This window comes from Ammospiza nelsoni, chromosome 1 (genome assembly GCF_027579445.1).
Source record: "Ammospiza nelsoni isolate bAmmNel1 chromosome 1, bAmmNel1.pri, whole genome shotgun sequence".
NCBI lineage: Eukaryota > Metazoa > Chordata > Aves > Passeriformes > Passerellidae > Ammospiza > Ammospiza nelsoni.
The window spans coordinates 139,534,331-139,553,135 of NC_080633.1; the positions used below are offsets into that span (position 1 = coordinate 139,534,331).

The 18,805-nt window shown below is 34.5% G+C and overlaps 1 protein-coding gene across 3 annotated transcripts in view; it reads left to right on the forward strand.

Moving 5' to 3' along the window:
• Positions 1 to 18,805, forward strand: part of CSMD3 (CUB and Sushi multiple domains 3) — a 581,587-nt gene that overhangs the window by 192,936 nt on the left and 369,846 nt on the right. For all 3 annotated transcript variants that reach the window (XM_059467476.1, XM_059467484.1, XM_059467493.1), the window contains exon 6: positions 18,006 to 18,118. In XM_059467476.1, the coding sequence (XP_059323459.1) occupies positions 18,006 to 18,118 (113 nt within the window). The remainder of the gene's footprint in view (positions 1 to 18,005; positions 18,119 to 18,805) is intronic.

Genomic DNA, 18,805 nt, shown 5'->3' on the forward strand with positions numbered 1-18,805 from the left:
ATGTGGTCATTCACTACAGTCTCAGGATGGCAATTGTTGGAGGAGTACGGGAGACATTGCTCTTGTCTTGGCTGAGACATCAGTGACTGAACTCGTAAGTAAATTTTATGCTGCGTGAGCTGTATGGTGGGGGAAGGTAAGGGAAAAGGCAGGGAAAAAACATCACAACCAACCCAAACCCCAAAGAAAAACTAAACTGAAAAATATATAATTGTTTCATTCCAGAGTAATTAAAACTTAACATTTTCTTCTCATATGTTCTGAGTCTTTGTCACCTTTACTTTATTCAGCAAACGTAAGTAGCATGTTGTGGGAGAACAGTGATCCCTAAAGAGATAATCCCAAATCACTCGCATTCCTAGATTCTGAATTTAAAATTTTAGTACGTTTTTTATGCTGAGTAAACTACATGCATTCATAATTTCAACTTTTATGTCTCAGGCTACAATAGCTAAAAGTATAATATTTTGAATACATGAATGAAATCCTTTAAATTAATAAATTCTGACAAGATAAAACATTATTTATATGGGCCCTACAGGCTAATCATAACTTCACAAACTAATGCTTCTTTTTGTGATTGTCCATCTGTTTTGCCTATGAATATCACATTAAGACATGTAGGGTGTAAATTCATTTGTAAAATGAACCAGTGACTAAACCAACCAATTAAGCATCTTTTGAATCTGCTAATCTACAATTCCATTATATTAACGTCAAACTAGTGTCAGAACAATTTTTTTATAATTACTTGCCAGTGATGCAGGTGTCTAGTGACAACCCACAACTTTCTGGCTATGACCTAACAGTCAGTAAAAAATCAAAATAAACCAGTCATGTACATTTACTGTATGTTTATTTCTTCTGCATACAGTAGGTCATACAAAATTTGACTCTTAAGGTAGTCATGCATTGGAATAGGTTGTCCAGGGAGGATCTTAAACACCAAGCTGGTGTTTAAGAGATATTTAATCTGGCACTGGGTGATATAATTTGGTGGTTTAGGGACTAGAGTGGTAGTGCCGGGTTGATGGTTGGTCTTGATGATCTTAAAGGTCTCCCAACCTTAATAATTCTCTGATTAAGTGATTTCACCTGACATTATCTAATTTTTATTCATAATAAAAATTGTAAGATGCAAACTATACTTTCAATGGCAGCTTTATTTGGTTGTTTTGTGAGGCTTTTTCATCATCAGCTACATTCTATCCTCTACTAAAAAAGTTTATTAATGAAGATCTATCCAGATTGAGTGAACTCCATTCCTCTTTCTTTGCTAAGTAGACTTTTTGGATATTTCTGTAAGCAAGGATATTTGGATATTTCATAAGTAAGTTGTTGGTAGCTTCACATCTCTCCATCAACCTTTTTGGTATCCAGACTAGTGTCTTTGAACCTGCAGAAAAATTACCTACTGCATAGTGCATACTCTTTCTTCCTGAAGCATATAACACAGGTGTTGACATCTTTCATGTGGCTATATTGCACTGCTACAGAAATTCTTTTCCCCATTATTTTTATGTCAGAGGAAAAACTCAAACCATCATCTCTATTTTCTGAGCAAGAATGTGCTGTCCTGAATGTCCTAAGGGAAGTTAAAGGTAAGGTGAAGGCTTATTTTCTGTTTAGTAACTGACACTATGCCTTTCAAGAAAAAGAATCAAAACAATTCTGAACTGAAGCTTCCAAATTTTTACCTAACTTTCCAATCCTAATTAACTTATAGAATATGAGATTAAATCCCAAAATGCATGCATGTTTGCTTGTTTGTATTTAGGTTATTTTTGAGGTACATGTTTTCTAGAGAGTTAATTATAAAAGGGTAATTCTATAATAAGGTGGAGTTAAAGAATTGCTACAGTATTGAATGCAATTTAAAGCAGAGTTCAGCTCCTAAGGGAGAGAAATGAGAGATGATTATGAGAGAGGCAAAGGCTAACAGTCATTAGAGTATTATTTTTTCATTTAGCTTTGAATTACAATTAATCTAACAGCATGACCTTCCACCAGCTTTTAATGGATTTAAACTAGGTAGCTGAAAGTTACATTTTTACTGAAAATTTCACTAACTATGAAGCCACAGCTTTGCTGGATAGGCTGGAAATTATTTTTATTACTGTACTCTTGAGCATCTAAAGGCATATAAAGGCATAAATTGGAGTGTTACAAAAATGTTGCCATTCCATCTGGTTTTGGTGATTTTGAACAGAGGTTCCCCAAAACCGTGAAGCAGAGCAGTACATTTTATTATTCTGCTCTATAAAGATTCCACAGAAATCATAAATTGTTAAACTTTAATTTCAAGTATGTGCTGCTGTTTAAAAGTGATGCAACTTGGTTTAAATAAAAGTCTAATCTATTTAATATTACTTTTCCTCTTAGTTTGTCCAAAGGTTGCTACGCATGCACAAAAAGGGTAAACATGAACCTGGTGGTTTCAATAGCTTACCTCAGTTTACACAGTGGAATCCAGATACTTTGCAAAATATCTTGTATTTCTGGTCTCTGATTTTCCTTTGTGTTTACCTGGAAATATGGGGCATAGATTTCAACTTTAGTGGCTCAGAATTCATGATAGGAGTATCTGTTGTGGTGCTCAGATTGAAAACTATTTTTTACAAGCAACAGGTTCATTCCAGAGACTATGTATACATGTTTTCCCATTAAAAAATATCTAGGGACAAACACTGTGAACTGAAGTTTGCAACTCGACCTGAGAAAAATCAGAGTTTGGAGTAAGATGCCATTGGTGACAACAGTACTAAGACAGATAAATAATTGGTATTTTTTTTGTGCTAAATAAGATGGTCAAAAAAGAAGGTACTGTATACTTATTTGTCCTGAATACCTATTTGTCTGCATTGATCTAAGCAAAATAAAAATATTTCCCTTTGTATATATTTTAATATACATCTGAATTTAAAAGAAAAAAAAAAAAGGAAAATACTAGTGCTGCCAACACTGAATGCTGAAGTAGAAGAGCAAGGCATTCTTTGTATTCTGAAAAACTGCAAAAAAAGCTACATGTAAAAGACTATTTGATGAAAAGAAGGATTTAATTTATCAAGAAATTGGTTGAAAGAGAAGAGTGGCATTATATAGATTATATAGGCATATGAAGATATTTGTTTTTATGGGAAAAAATATTTATCTAAAAATATGAAGGATTAAGGCAGTTTGAATGGAATTTTGTTACTGTTTATGGGTAAATAGACATCAGTATTGGGGAGAAGGACATCAGGCATTAAAAAACCTACCAAAACCACTTCAGAAAAGAAGGGGCTAATATAATCCACAGGAGATCTGGCAGTAAGTGGAAGTGAATATATCAAGTACATAATAGCAGGCTACCCTATTTCAAAAGAAAGATATCTATCACAGTAAGAGACCTTTAAAGCTCCTGGTGCAGTCATAAAGATATACAGAGCAGAAAGAAATTTTGCAAAAGGTGAGAAAAGAACCACATGACTAATGAATAAAAGCATAAAATACTAAGAAGCTTTGAGAATAAGTAAGAAAGGCTATCACAGTTGCTGAATTACAATTACCAAAGGATATAAAAGACAATGATGGAGAGAGCTTGTAACTACATTACAAGGAAAGAGAAAACAAGAAAAATTGGTTCCTCAGTGAAACAAAAGCAGCAGAGGGCAAAGGAAAGGGACACCTGGAGAGTTGTAATAGAGACAGTTGGTGCTGAACCATGTAAAAATAATGGAGTAGGTGATGAAAAACTACTGAATGAAAAAAATTAATTCTTTTTACCTAGCACTTTTTTATTACAAACTAGTAGAAAAAAGAGTCAATGTTGTCTGTATATATGCGGTGTACTTAATTGGGAAAAGGCACACAAAGAATATGTACTGTTTAGTCTCTGTAAGTCATGTTGTGCTGCATCTTAAATGAATTAGATCTAGGCCCGGTAATGTTAAATATTTTTGCAATATCTCAGTGGAAGAAGGATTATACATAAATATCAATAATTTCAATCCAGAGGGTTATAGGCTTTTTAAAGGACAGCAATATACTTCAAAATAATGCTGATAAATCAAAGTGAACTTGAACATGTGAAATTTACTTCAGAGAGTACAAAACGCTGTAGACTAAATAAAGAAGTCATAGGAGTAAATATCAAGTAAAGTAAGGACTAAATACCCAGTCAGAGTACTAATAGTGATTAAATAGATCAAGAAAATACAAAACAATTAAATATTCATAAGAAAAATATTGAACAGTGTCTCCTTGTGTGCACATGCTTTTATGTGTGCAAAAGGAAATTGTTTTTATAGTATATGCCATGCATCTATACAAGCATACAATTTTTGTAAGTTGCAGGTACGGTGAATAAAGATTCTGAAAAGGGTTGAATTCTTATTTAGCTGGAAAAAAATTGTGCATTGATGTTCATTTATAAATGTAAATGACACTTGATATTTATGCAGCCTTTAAAACTGCATTAGCAGTTAACACAAATCTTTTCATGTTTTCTTATGGGGTATTTCCAAGTATATATTGATAAAATAAATTAAAAAAAAAAAACAACATTTGAAACAATGTTAAATCATCAGGTGGTGGTGTAGCTCAGTAAGCCCAACATTTGTTTGGTGAGTCATGCCAGAATGGGTATTAAGGGTTGAGACTAAAGAATACGGGCACAGTTGTGTGGCCTAAGCTTGCTTTCACCTGCCCATCTCTGGTTAACTTTCTAATAATTACATTCTTATAAGTCAATACTTTAAAGGTCAGTCTTAATGTATAGCATGTAAATTAGTGACCAACTATCTTTTATCAGTTATTAGATCTGAGTACTTCCGAACTTTTCAACTCATATTTTTCAGAAGAGTTGCTCAAGATGTTCAGATAACATTATCTCATTACCACTAATATCAGCAAAGGTATCATATTTATAGATAATAGACTCTGATACAAGATATTTTAAAACTGATATTGTCTTTTTTACTGCATAATTTAGAATATATCTCTTTCCAGTCAAATTTCATGAACAAAGGTTTCTTTTGACAACTTCGATTTTTGCTGTTATACTTTATGTATGTGGTAAAGTAAATAAAAATCATTCTTGTAAGGGACACTTGCTTAAAATCTGGTTCAGTCTGGAAAATCTGCATAATCAGCTGGATGTTCAACTCGGATACCAGAATTTCCTAGAGTAGTAAGATAATTCATTCTAAAACCAAAGAATATTGATAGATTTTATAAAATTCTTATTTTTTCTCTAGCAAAACTTTACTTTTATGCTTATTAATCAATATACTGAGTAATTCCATAAATTTTATTAAAAAGAAATATTATTGTAAATATTTTGTGTTCCTTGTAAAAGCCAACATTATTAAGCAGGTCTACTTGGTTCATTTTTTGTGGCAGAGGGAGAGGCAAAGACGTGAGGGTTAGCAACAAATTATATTTGCTTATAGGACAATGAAAACTTTAGTTTAACTTTCTAAGGAACAAAGCTTTATTTACATTTTGTTATGTCTCTTTCAGCTGTAAATTGAAGACTTGTGAATCCAAGGAGTTTTTTTGAGTAACATAGATTTATATAGCAAAATCAATTTGAAGTACTTTCAACTATCAGTCACCTTTTTTTTTTTTTTTTTAACAATAATAATTGCCCCTAGTTAAAACGTAGACTATGGGATTTTATAGTATTGTGGAGAATCTTATACATTCTTCTTATTTCATAGTTTCTTGTTGTATATTTTTAGACATTTATTGCTCTTTAATCCTCAGTACAGCCTCTGTTTATGGAAAGTGTGATGTCTTTTTTTGAAAAGTTAAATAACAAATGTTCATTTTGGATACATGTTATCAAATCATGGAGAGATGAAAATGCTGTGTCATGGCTTGTTCACTGGCTGATTTACTGGAAACAACACGTTGCTAGCAGTCAGGCCCCATGCGGTTTCCCAAAGCATATTCTCATCTCTGAGAGTAGCATTTAGTTTTTAAAAAAAAATAAAATTATATAAATTGTAATTTTACACACACTTTTCTATTAAGAATTGACATAAATAATTTTTACACTTATACTTGCTTATGCTTCAACTTAAGAAACCAAAATTACTGGTCTCATTTTCCATAAGGTTTGACACAAATGTTGCTTTTTAAAATTCTTTGTATAATTGCGCGAGGGCGCGCGCGGCCCTAAGTCGGGCTAGCAAAAGGGGAGAAGCGGCCGACGCCCCTGCGCATCAGAAGCCAGCCCCCCTTGGCGTCCTGGCCTCGGGCTGGGCTGGATTGCGGACTTGGGTTCACGCAGGACGAGACGAGTGAGGAGGCGACCACTTGCTGGGGGTAAAACGTCGGTTTATTGAGGAGCCCACAGGCAGCAAAAAGGGCAACCAACAGGTGGAAAAACCCACAGCAAATGGCCCCAAACACGGGGGGAGACAAAGTTTTTACAGGGAAGGGGTGGAGAAAGGAGGGGAAGCCCAGCTAAGCAATAGGGGAACATGTGGGGCTGTACACAAGAAAACTGACACAAGAACTTATCCAATAAGCATAGAACAAAGGAGGGGCCCCGGGACGCCAGCCAACCACAACCCCCAGAGAGAAGAATGTTCTCGAAAGCAGGGAGGAGTGGGGGGTGATTGACTGGGCCCAGGGGGGAGGAAAACTTTACTTATATGGTGGGATAAGGGAGGAGCAGTTATGTAACTTGGGAGATTGACAACTAACGGGGGCAGGGGTAACCACAGTAACTCAACTGTCAGGGCAATAGTGGCGCGAAAACTGGGAAGAGAGGAGCCATTTATGGAAAACAAAGGGAGAACATACTTAAAATGAGGGAGCAAACTGAGAAACTTAAAAACACACTACAACATATAATTTATTTTCTAAAAGATACTAAACACACTGAAAAACTATGTCCTTGTTTTTTCTGGATGTCTTAGCATATGGAAGCTCAATAATAAACTCAATAAACTCAAGAGTACATCAATACTAAAGTTTGGTCAATCCTTTTCAACATGATCTCTTGTAAATCGGTAGAATTTGGCCCAGACTTTCTTTACACACTCATACAGGGTTCAGTTCAGTGTCATACCAGCATAGGTCTAGAACTGGAAGCAGTACAGTTCTAACAATAGGAATCCTTGCTCACTGCAAATATTGGTGCTTTTGAGTGCATGAATACCTCTGAATGTTTTTTCAGTTTGAAGCACGGGAGTGTTTTAACTCCAGCATGTTAGTTATGCGGCACAAAGGGGAAGGGCTCTGGTGCTCATTCATTTGTTATCTGATATCTACACCGTGTGCTCTCCAGTGGTTCAAACTGTAAAGCAGATGTGTGATGTCCAGAATTCAGAGTTAATGAGGTGCTTGGTGCTGACTTGAATATCTCAGAGGTGTTGCTCTTCATTGTCTAGATATGCCAGTAATCTCCAGAATACACACAGAATAGAAAAGGTCATGTGTTCCTAGCAAGGAACAGAAGAGAGAATTTCAGTTACTAGTGTCAGGGGTCAGTAAGAAAGGCATTGTTTTTGAATGAGAGAAGCAACTCTTCTAATTTTTTAGATTCAATACGTGTTTCACAGATGCAGGGTTTAGTGCCAGAAAGAATTAGTGGATAACCTAGTGCCCCTTCCCATAAATGAGAGCCTTGTACATTTCATTTGCTTTTCTATGCTAATTTAAAAAAAGTCAGAACAAACCAGTCTTCTCTTAAAAGTCCTAAATGATTAAAATATTTAACTCTTTTTTTTTTTTTTTTCAATATGTTCTGATAGTTACTCACCATTGTCGTAAAAATAGGGGAACAATACACTTTCCATGTGTTTATCATTGGCTTCAGCTGCTGGTATTTTTTTTCATGTCTTTGTCAGGTTAGAGATTTTTGTGGTGGAGAAAAAATATTATCTATGTGTTGGAAATTTAAAAATTATTGTTATTGTTATTACTATCATCATCATCCTCATTATGTAAAGAATGATAGTTTCTTGGTATTTATCAAACACTGAAGTATACGTTGTACAAATTTATTAAGAAATTTCTTATAGATATATTGAAGAAGGGGGACAAGTCACAACAGATAAATGAAATCAATTTGAAAAATTGAATGTCTAATGTGATTAATCCAGTAGAATTAAAAGGAGACACAAAATTTGATATATAAAAGGAAGTTCTTGCACAATATATAGCTGAGCAAAATATTAATCCACCTTCCATAGAAGGTGGATTACACAATTATATTTAAATTATGCAGTAAAATGAGCCTTTACTGGCAGATTTTGATATCTACCTTTATACATTTTCAAAGGGAAGAAACAGGAGGAAGAAAGGATAAAGTAAAGTCTCAGAAAAAGATAATCTGTAATTTGAATTGAAATGTTTAATGTTTATCCCCTTACTTTGTATTGATGAGTTGTTCTTTAAAGGCATTTCAGGACTGTCTTATTATCACCCTTAAAAGATGAAATAACATAACTGACTCAGACTTTAAATGACAGCATTTCAAATTTTTATTCTAATGTTAAGGTACAACTCTTTTAAGATATTTGCATTTTGCATATCTAAATGTGAGCAATGAGAGTGGCAGATACTCAGGAAAACTCAAAGTCTTGAAGTACTTTTTCTTATAAGACCCATGGGGTTCTCAATTTTGCTGCAGAGTGGGAGTAATTTGACTTATATTTTAAACTTTATCACCATCCAGAGCTGCATGCCAATTTCTTTTCATGCACTACAGAAAATACAATTAGAGTATTTTACCAGTTTGATATACCTATATGAGGTGTTCATTTTACCTACTTTATTTACATGAAATACTAAGTTACAGGAAACACTAAGGATTATGGGAAGAAGTTAAATGAGAATTAGCTTCATAGATAAGTGCTCTTTGCTTCCTATTTCTAGTGTCTCCATGTTTCTTTAGTGTCCATCTGGCCATACTGATAACAACTGATAAGTCAGCAAATATGACTTTTGCCGTATTATTGGGAAGTGGTCACAGGCCTTGTATGGCTGTGTATTGATCTGACAGCTGGATTCTCTTAGGACTCTTCTGAAGTGTCTTAACCTGAGCTGTTTCTATCTTTTCTTTGTCTACTGTTCAAGTCACTATATAACTATCTATATATAGTTATAGTTATAGATGATAGCTATAGTTATAGACTATAGTTATAACTATGTAACTATCATCTTCACCAAAGGTTTAACAACCCTAAGCAGTTGCTGTGCAACACATGCTGGGCCTCTATGATAATCGGGTCTTGAGAAGGCTGGGAACCAATGAGAAAATACAAAGATTCTGTTTAGGAAGCATCAGCCCAAGGATGACTCAAGACTGAGGAAGGAGAGTGGTATCATGATGATCTCAGGATACTGGTTATAGAATCATAGAGTGGTGTGGGTTGAAAGGACCCTAAAGATGATTTAGTTCCAATGTCTCTGCTGTGGGCAGGTACACTGTCTGCTAGACCAGGTTACTTGCAGCCCCATCCAGCCTGGCCATGAGCACTCCCAGGGATTGGTATCCCCAGCTTCGGGTAACACGATCTGGTGCCTCACCATCCTCACAGTAAAAAATTTCTTCCTAGCATCTTATCCAAACCCACTCTCTTTTAGTTTAATGCCACGTTCCTTGTCCTATCACCACATGACCTTGTCAAAATACCTTTCAAGCTTTTTTATAGGCTCCCCTCATGAACTGAAAGGCCACAGTTAAGTCACCCAGGAGCCATTCCTTCTCTGGGCTGAGAAATACCAATTCTCTCAGCCATTCCTCATACCTCTAATCATTTTCATGGACCCCCTCTCTACTCCAACAGATTTATGTCCTTCTTGTGGTGGGAACTCCAGAGCTGGATGCAGTATTCTGGGTGGGGCCTCACCAGAGTGCACTAGAGGGGCAGAATGACTCACAATAAAAATTTTCCCCATCTATTTAGGGAAGAATGAAGTGCTGATCTCAGGGTACAGAAGGACACTTAAAATTTGGACATATAAAGAAAATAGATGTTAGAAAATTTTCTTTAAATAAATAAGTTACCGATAGCATTAATGAGACTTTTCAATATTTAGACTGTTAGTCTGTTAAAGCATTTGTTGGACTAATAATAATTTTGACATGAGTCTCTTCTTTTCTATCCCAAAAAGATTTTGTGTGTAAATAAATACTATTGCAGAACATCAAATTGTAGGGCAAGTGTAATATTTTTTAGTTTCATTCATTTATTTACACTTACCAGAAAGACTCAAGAACAAGCTTCCTTCTCCTGCTCAGGCAATACTTATAAGTATAACAATTTCTTATATAGAATTGAAAAGAAAACAGTCGCTTCAGAAATTGAGTGTGGCAACATTTTAAGAGAGGTAAATGATATAAGCCTCTCACAGGCTTATATCCAGTTATTCAGTTTGACTGTTACCCAAAAAAGAATTGGTCACATACAAGTTGTATTCAATTTAGTTTTATTTAGATTTGCTGTGAAAGTAGGGGGAAGAAACGTGCATGATTCCATGGAAAAAGGTCAGATAATCACATTCATCTTCATACCTGTCCAGGGTCCTCCCCTCTCCAGCCAAGGCCCTCAGATTTGAGATTCTTGAAAGAGACAGTTTGATTTAGCACGTGCAGGAAAAAACATCCTGGGACAGTTCTTGGTGTCCACCTTAGCAAAGGTTCTGGGCCAGCAGGATCGGTGCCTTGGTGGGAGCCCTAAACTGCCCAGCCTGCACCAGGTGGGCCTGTACCTTCCCAGCAGTGCATCCAGACTTGCCTGCCTCTGCTCTTTACTGACTGCCCTCAGCTTGGTCTCACCAACTACACCAAAGAGCTGCATGTGCAACTCCTCACAGATTGTGTGGTAGAAAGGTCCATGTATTAACCACCATGTGCAGCCCAGCCCAGGAAAGGTGAATATGTATTTATATTGTTTCTATGATATGCTCAAGGAAATTGAGTCTTGAGTGCAAGGTCACTTCGTACATAAGATATTTACATCACATTTATGAAAAATGATTCCTTCTAAGACCCTGACATCTGTATGAAAATCAGCAGCTTGTACTACGCCTGCAGGCAATCAGGACACACCACTGTCCATCAGTGTTATTTTCTTATGTCACAAAGACAAGATTATATGTATCATGAGCTAACAATTCTGTGTTTAGAAGGCTCCTTTCCTCATACTTTATTATTCTGTCAAGTTAAGAGATTAGTTGCAAAACTTTGACATAGGAACATCTGGCTTTGTGGGGAGCAATCAACTTTTGAATTCAAAAAGTATTTCTCAATCTTGATGCTTTTCAACATTTCATATCCATAGTACTATAAACTTTCATTAATCATCCCTTGGACCTTTATTCAGTCCTTGATGATTTTACACAGGCTTCTCATGGAGCTGCTTTATATGACAGTGACTCTACTCTAAAACTGAACTTTTTCTAGCATTGCAAAGGCAAGACAAAGCTTTCATATATTTCAACACTGACATTTTTAAAACAAAGACCTTTTTTTTCGGTCTTTCAGACATCATAATGTACTTGACAAGAGTCAAAGGGTGAATTATTTTTATTCATCTAGATGAATAACTAAAATTAATTAATAGATTATTAAAGTACTTTACAGAAAAAATATTTTTTTCGCGGTTAAATAATATAGAACTTTTTTCCTCTTCCTCTCAAGCACTCACTTATCTAAGTTTCCATGTTTTTGTTTTATAAATCAGAAATAAATGATTGTAGTGAAGTGTCAACCTAAACCCTTAGTTTAGTTCTAAATAGCTCATGAGTCTAAATTTGAAGAGTGGCAATTTACTGTTCTAAAAATAAAACCTGGTTTTTGTCATTCATTTGGCTGCAGTTCTGAGATATGGAAACAACAATTAATAATATCAGACCTGTGAGTGTCCTCATTCCCTGATATATGAATGATCAGACCAGCTGTAAATATTACAGGGACTGACGATAAAAATTGGGTATTTTAATATCTTCATAACCACTTAAAACTTGGGTTATATATTGCCCTCAAAATTCTATTACAGTGGTAGATTTTAAGGTATCTTTGTTTGGGCATTTTACCTTTACTTTTCTCATGAATATTTACCATTGAGAATGGGCTCATTTTAGGAAGAGACTTTTTTTTCTTTCCTCTTTAAATACTAAATTATGACCGTTTAATTTCTCGTGGAATGATGTGTTCTGTCATTTATTATGACTGGGCATTAGACTATGGCTATGCAGAAGAATAACTTAATCCTCTTCTTTTGTTTCTTTTATATATATGTTTGCTTTATTTCCAAGTTCATCTTTCTCTTCCTGTGTTATTTTTGTTTTCATCATTTGAAGTCTCATCTGGGAAACTGCTTATTTTAATATTGTAATTACCTTTCAAATTAGTCTCCTTTCTGAAGCCAATCTATCTCACAAGGTGGACAATTTCTTAATCATGCAGGGAATTAATGACTTGAGTGTACTGACTGCACATACAAAAGCAGCCCTGATGCAACCCACCAGCAGTTTGAGTTTCATATATACAATTAAATGAAAAATTCAACTTACATTAAAGTTCTGTAGCTTCTGTCACAGAGATGTCTCATTTAGTCTTTTACTGAATACAGTATTAATATTATAAATGTAAGCTACAATTAAAATTCTAGGGAAACCACAGCTCTTAAAATATTAACTTTATGTTGTAAATTCTTCACAGAAGCAAAATTTACAGGCAATTATCCATTTTGTTGACCTTTGTTGTTATCCAAAGACAAGAGAAAATGCCTATTAGCATTTAATATCTATATGATATCTTCAAAAAGATTTAAATCCTGAGTTATCAGCTTCGACAGCAATAGATTTTGTAAGAAACATAGGAAGTTAGTGGAGCTTTCTTTGCTTTTTGACAATAGAGGTCAGAGCCATGTCCTTCTCTGAAATGATTTAATATAATTTGTATAGAACATTTCCAGGAAAAAAAAGAACAGTAACCAAAGCTGTCATGCAACGGACACTCACATCTATAATGAATGCCATTAAGACCCATTAAACTCATCAGTGAAATTGAAAACATAAAAAAAAAATATTGATATGCCTAGTCCTACAAAATACTTAGTCTTTTAGTGCTTGACCAAAGAGATAGGTTAGAGTCTGAACTTCAGTGTAAACATCATACAAACTGAGTTGGTGCAACGGGAGGGATATGTTAACTTTATCATTAAATCATTCAGAATCTTTCAGACTGAGTAATATATTAAATATTGAGTTGAAATCAGCTTTGCTTCTCTAGTGTGCAACTGCTTGTTTTAAACAGATATGGATTTATTGAATGAGAGACATGAATTTTAATCTTGTGCCCTTAAATCTGCATTGTGTGGTGGATCCTTTGCAAAAGATGCTTATTATGAACCTTGCTATGTGAGGTTTTGCTTTATGGGGTCAAGGCAGTCATGAAGAACAAAAGAAAGGGTCCCAGAAGTCATTGGTAATGTGTATATGTTGCATACAAATACAGGAGACACAATAAGCTGTATGATGTTGCTACTTCAAATTTATATTTAATACAAGCACTGCTTAATTTAAGCATAATTTAGCCAAACCAGAGAGGTCATCAATCAGGTCATTGAGTAAGTCTCTCCTCTCCTTTCAAGGGACACGTGGCTACTCTCTCTTTCACTGCATTATGCTGTGTAAGCATTAAACCCCAGTAGCACATGTATGAACCTGCATAGGCCCTATCAAAACATGTGATAATTTGCCCTTTTTTAATCAAAGCTTTATATAAAGTGGTTTTATTTAAACATGCAAATAATACCAATGAGAAAGAATGCACACAGCTGCAGTTTGCATCAAAACAAGCACTTAGGATTTTGTAGTGCATATAAAATGAGCAATGAGATCTATGTATGCACTTAGCCATGCTTAGATCTAAGTCTTTGTTAGCCTAAGGCTTTAGTAGAATTAGAAAGGGTTTCAGCACTGTTTATAAGAGTGGTATCAACCTCTTTTTTTTTTTTTTTTTTAATTATTTCAATTTCTGTGAAGCTGGGATATGAGGAAATGTAGAAACTCTATGCTTAATTAAGAAGTTTTGGGGAAAGTATGCTGTATATTTTTTTAAAGAAAAGCAAAAATTTTTTCCCTTTGGAATACTTTTGGATGTATTGAATCACTAAATTAAGGCCTGTATTACATCATAATAATCAGTGTATTGACAATTGTGACAATCAGTGACAATATGTTTGTAAGAGCTGTCATTTTAGATGACTTTTAGAAATTAAAGCTAAAGTCTGGTACATGAGCAAGAAGAGAATGTTCAAATTACTTGTCAAGATTATAGCTATCTGACAGTATACATTTCAAATGTGAAAGTAAATGTATACTGTTCCTTTTCTGGAAGAAATAGAGGATGTGTACTACGCTATTAAAACACATCAACCCTGAAATCCATTCTTCAGCTTAAGGTGGGAATGATGTGTTGGAATTCTGAGGGCAAATAAAATACTAATTGACTTCACTGGATCAGAATTAGCACAAAACAGGCAAATTTCTTTTTTTAATTACTACCTAAATAGAGTACAAAAGAAGGGAGTAGAGGCATATTGTTGTAATGAAGTGCAAGAAGAATGAAATTTTGGTTCTCAAAAATGTTAGTCCGTTATTTCTCCTGTAAACTGTGGTTTACACACAAACTAAGTGCATAGATGGGAACTTCACTGACATATCTACATGCAGTTTTACATTTCTATTAGTCCTTTTTTTAACAACAAAGGTGCACTGTTTCAGGAAGCACTTCCTTTTTCAAATACATTTTGCAGTAGATAACAGTCGGTGCTGTTGACTGCACATAGTGGTAAGAGACTTTAAGTCTCTGGTTCACAGCCAAGATTCTCCATGAACATTTCTAAGAGTTTATGAAAGACATCTGCAGAAGGGCAGCCTACTCTCTGTTGACTGAAATTTACTATGCAGGATTCTGTGCAGCTTGAGAGGGAGCTACATCTTTTGAATTATAAAAGAACATGAGACAGCTGTGTTTCCTTTATGGAAGATATGGTGTTTTACTTTGAACTTTAGGGAAATATTGTAGATGATGCAGCATAACTACGCTTGGAAAGTAAGTGACAGAGAAGTAGGTTGAGCTGCCAATATATTATTATGATGAACAGCTTTATAATTTGCTGAGAAGATAAATTGACACAAGAAAAGGGACAGTTATATCAACAGAATAAATTCTGTCAGTTTGCAAATCTACTTTCTGGGAAGAATCCCATAGAACCCATGAACTGTAAAAATTGGATTGTAGGAACTGTGAATTTAATTAGATGTCAGCATAGATGTAAGGATGCATATATTAGAAAATATCTGATTTGATAGGTAAACTAGATTTTTAGTTATTTTAGAAACAAAATTAATATTTTACTGTGGACATATTTAAATGTCTAGGGTAGTATTTTCTCATGTCTTGGACAATAAACATGCAATGTATTTTTCACATAGTTTTGTGATTATTGAAAAGAAACCTTCTTATAGGCAGAATATATGAGTCAAAATACAGATTAGAAAATGTGTTCTACAGACTTATTTTACTTCAATTGTTCAGTAAGACCTCTTCCAGTAATAGGTTTATTCTAAAATATGCAAGCAGTGAAAGGTTGTTGCCTCTGTCTCTACATTCCCTAACAATTATTTATAGAGTGAGAATTTAAATAAAAGGGCAATTTCCTCTTGCATCATTAGGTAATATTATTATAGAGAGAAATAGCTGTACCATATAGGATACCCTAACCTCTACCTTCCAAAAAAGAAGACACAAATTAAAGCACACTTTTATCTATAATACGAAATGTGTAGCAACTAAAGCCCCTTTGTATCTGTTAAAAAGTGTGCTTTATTCTAAAATTCACGAGGAAAATGCAGAAATATTTGATGTTTTCTAATCAAAAGGTGTAGGCTTCTGTCTCTTACACTTTATATATGTGCTAGTGCATATGACTTTGGTACAGAGCAATGTGCATTCTGTTGCAATCTCATACCACATCCGGTTGCAATCTAATAGCACTATTTTTTTGTTTGGTTGATTGCGTTTGTTTTTTTTTTTTTTAACTTCATCAACAGGGTTTCTTGGATCTAAAACTGAAAGTCAATTTCATAAGCTTAAAAATCTTAGATTCTTATGTGTCGTTCAACTAAAATGAATTATGTGAGGTAATATGTTTCCACAGTATGAAAACATCCTCTTGCAAGCATGTGAAGGAGTTTTAATAGCCTATGGTGTCAGTCAATAGATGTCATTTATATCAGTGCCTGAGGGAAAAAGGTACTACTACAGTTTCAGAAATTTGGGAAGTTGTCTTAAACATGTTTTGTTTTGAGGTAAAGTGAGTAGGAAAAGATGAAAAGAACATTACCTCTAAACTATTATTATTTCAAAAGTCTTCCCCACATTATGGTACCTATCCAAACTTATTAGTTATTTATTTAAGCAAGGTTTGGGGTTTTATTTCACTCAAAAAAATAACTTCAGAATTGATTTATTATGAATACAGTTTTTCTTAAAATAAAATAGGAATCCATTATTTCTGAACATAAAATGGCATACTTGTTGGCTAGTATTTTATTTTAACTACAGGAAGCATTCTGTTTATAACTAAATGGAAGAGCATAGGTAAGTATGTTGACATTCTGAAGATGTGACTTATCTTTCTGGTTTTGGTGAGAAATGTATATTGAATTACTGCTTTGGTGGAATAATTTTTTATCTAAACTTTATTCTCCTTTTTTAAAACATGATATATCATTTAAAAATAAAATAACAACAACAAGGAAAAAAAAAACACTACACAAAAAAGAACTTAAATTCAGACCTTCTTAATGAGCCAATCAAGATGAACGCTACTATAGTTGGAGCAATATCCTTATGCTAAAAAACAAACAGAACAATACAAAAGCAAACAAAACATTAAAAAAAATCCAGGTAATTTTTTGTACTGGGTCTAATGGCTCATAATTAATTTTTTTCATAGAAGACTACAAGGTGCTATAGTTTGGATTTGTGGCTAAACCAGAGTTGATAGCACAACAGTGTAGTGGCTGCTTCTGAGCCATGCTTGCACAGCACCAAGGCGTCCTCTGCCCCCTCCTCCTTCCCCTTAGTGAGTAGACCTGGCATAGATAGGGTACTGGGAAGGGAAAAAAATTAAACAGAGCCAAATTGACCAAAAGGATATTTCATATAATATAACTTCATGGTCAGCAATAAAAAATTAGCGGTGCTGAGAGACAGCTGCTAGTCATTGGAGACCATTTTGATTGATCTATTTGTGGAATATCGTCAATTACCGCTTTTGTATCACTTCCTTTTTTTCTCTTCACTTACAAAAGTGTCTTTTGAAGTGTCTTTCTTGCTTTTGCTCTTCCTGTTCTCTCCCCTTACAATTGTTTGGGGCAGGGAAGGAAGGGAGTGAGCAGCTGTGTGGTGCCTGACTGCTAGCTGGGGTGAATCCACTAGAATGCTCTACTCTTCTTGTACATCTGACAATTAATTTTCAAATCCACACAAGTGATGGAATATTTCTTTTATCTTTATACCCTAAAAATAAAAAATTAATTACTCTTGAAAAGTAGATGTCTGTTTTATCATTTTAGATAGTAGTTTGCATAACCTAAGATCTCTTCTTCCATGTCTTGAAGGTGAAAGTCACAAGGTACAAACTTTCCCTGGTGCCCAGAGCAGTGTTCTGTCTAGCCCACTATCTCACCTGTATTGACACAAATTCTTTCTAGCCTGAGTGCGATGTACTTCCATCTTTACAGTGCTGTGCCTGACCAATAACGTGGCTGTATAGTTTCTGGCTTAGCACTGATTTGTACCCCATCACTTGGTCGGGCATAATGTACAATTTTGTCTGCTCTTGCTTGTTGAAATGCTACTACCCAATAAATAAAAAGTCCCACATAGGGCATGTCAATGAATGCTAGTTTGGATATAAAAAATTTCCAGATAATATTGAGATCCTTTATTAAATTTTTTTTATTTATTTGTTTTATTTCAGGCTTTCTGGAATGAATATACCTCCTCCAGTTATAAGCAACAAAAACTGGCTCAGACTACATTTTGTAACAGACAGCAATCACCGGTACCGTGGATTTAGTGCCCACTACCAAGGTACATTTAAAGAAATAAATTTTAATTGTGGCTGTATTTGTTAGAAAAAATAATGCATGAAGTTTTAGGAAATGGGAAGGGTTACGTTAACAAAAACACCTCAAAAAAGTATAGCTTGTTTTTCAACCTGCTATATTAAGTTACAGTCTGTTAGAATATGGGTGGTGTGTTATCTAGTGTATCTAAATTCAGTTACCAAAAAAATATTATGGGAGATCCCTGCTTTACTTTAACCTGTGCAAGTACTTAGCTTTTAAAATGGTCCTAATATTCTGAAAAATACTGTGGAACAGTAACAGAAAGAATGTCTTTATCATTAAATTATAGGAATTACTCTAGAGTTATATAAGTCATATTTGTAAAGCAGTAAGTTTCTGTTTACTAAAGTAGCATTTAATCACTATTACTTTTTACTATGTTTTAGAATACTTTGCATTAATAAAGTTTTAATTAACCAGAAAGGTTCTTACTCACAATTTTTATGAACAAACATTTATTTTGAGTACGAGGGAAAGCATCTTAAGCATAATTTTGAGAATGTCACTGTTTGAAACAAGGTCATTCTAATTATGAAGTGCTAATGAAAACTAAATGTCAGTAGTGCAAGGTAATACTGCAAATAATATTTTTCAATATCCGCAGTGTATCAATGGATCTTCAGGGAACAGTAGCCCCTTTTTGTGTTTT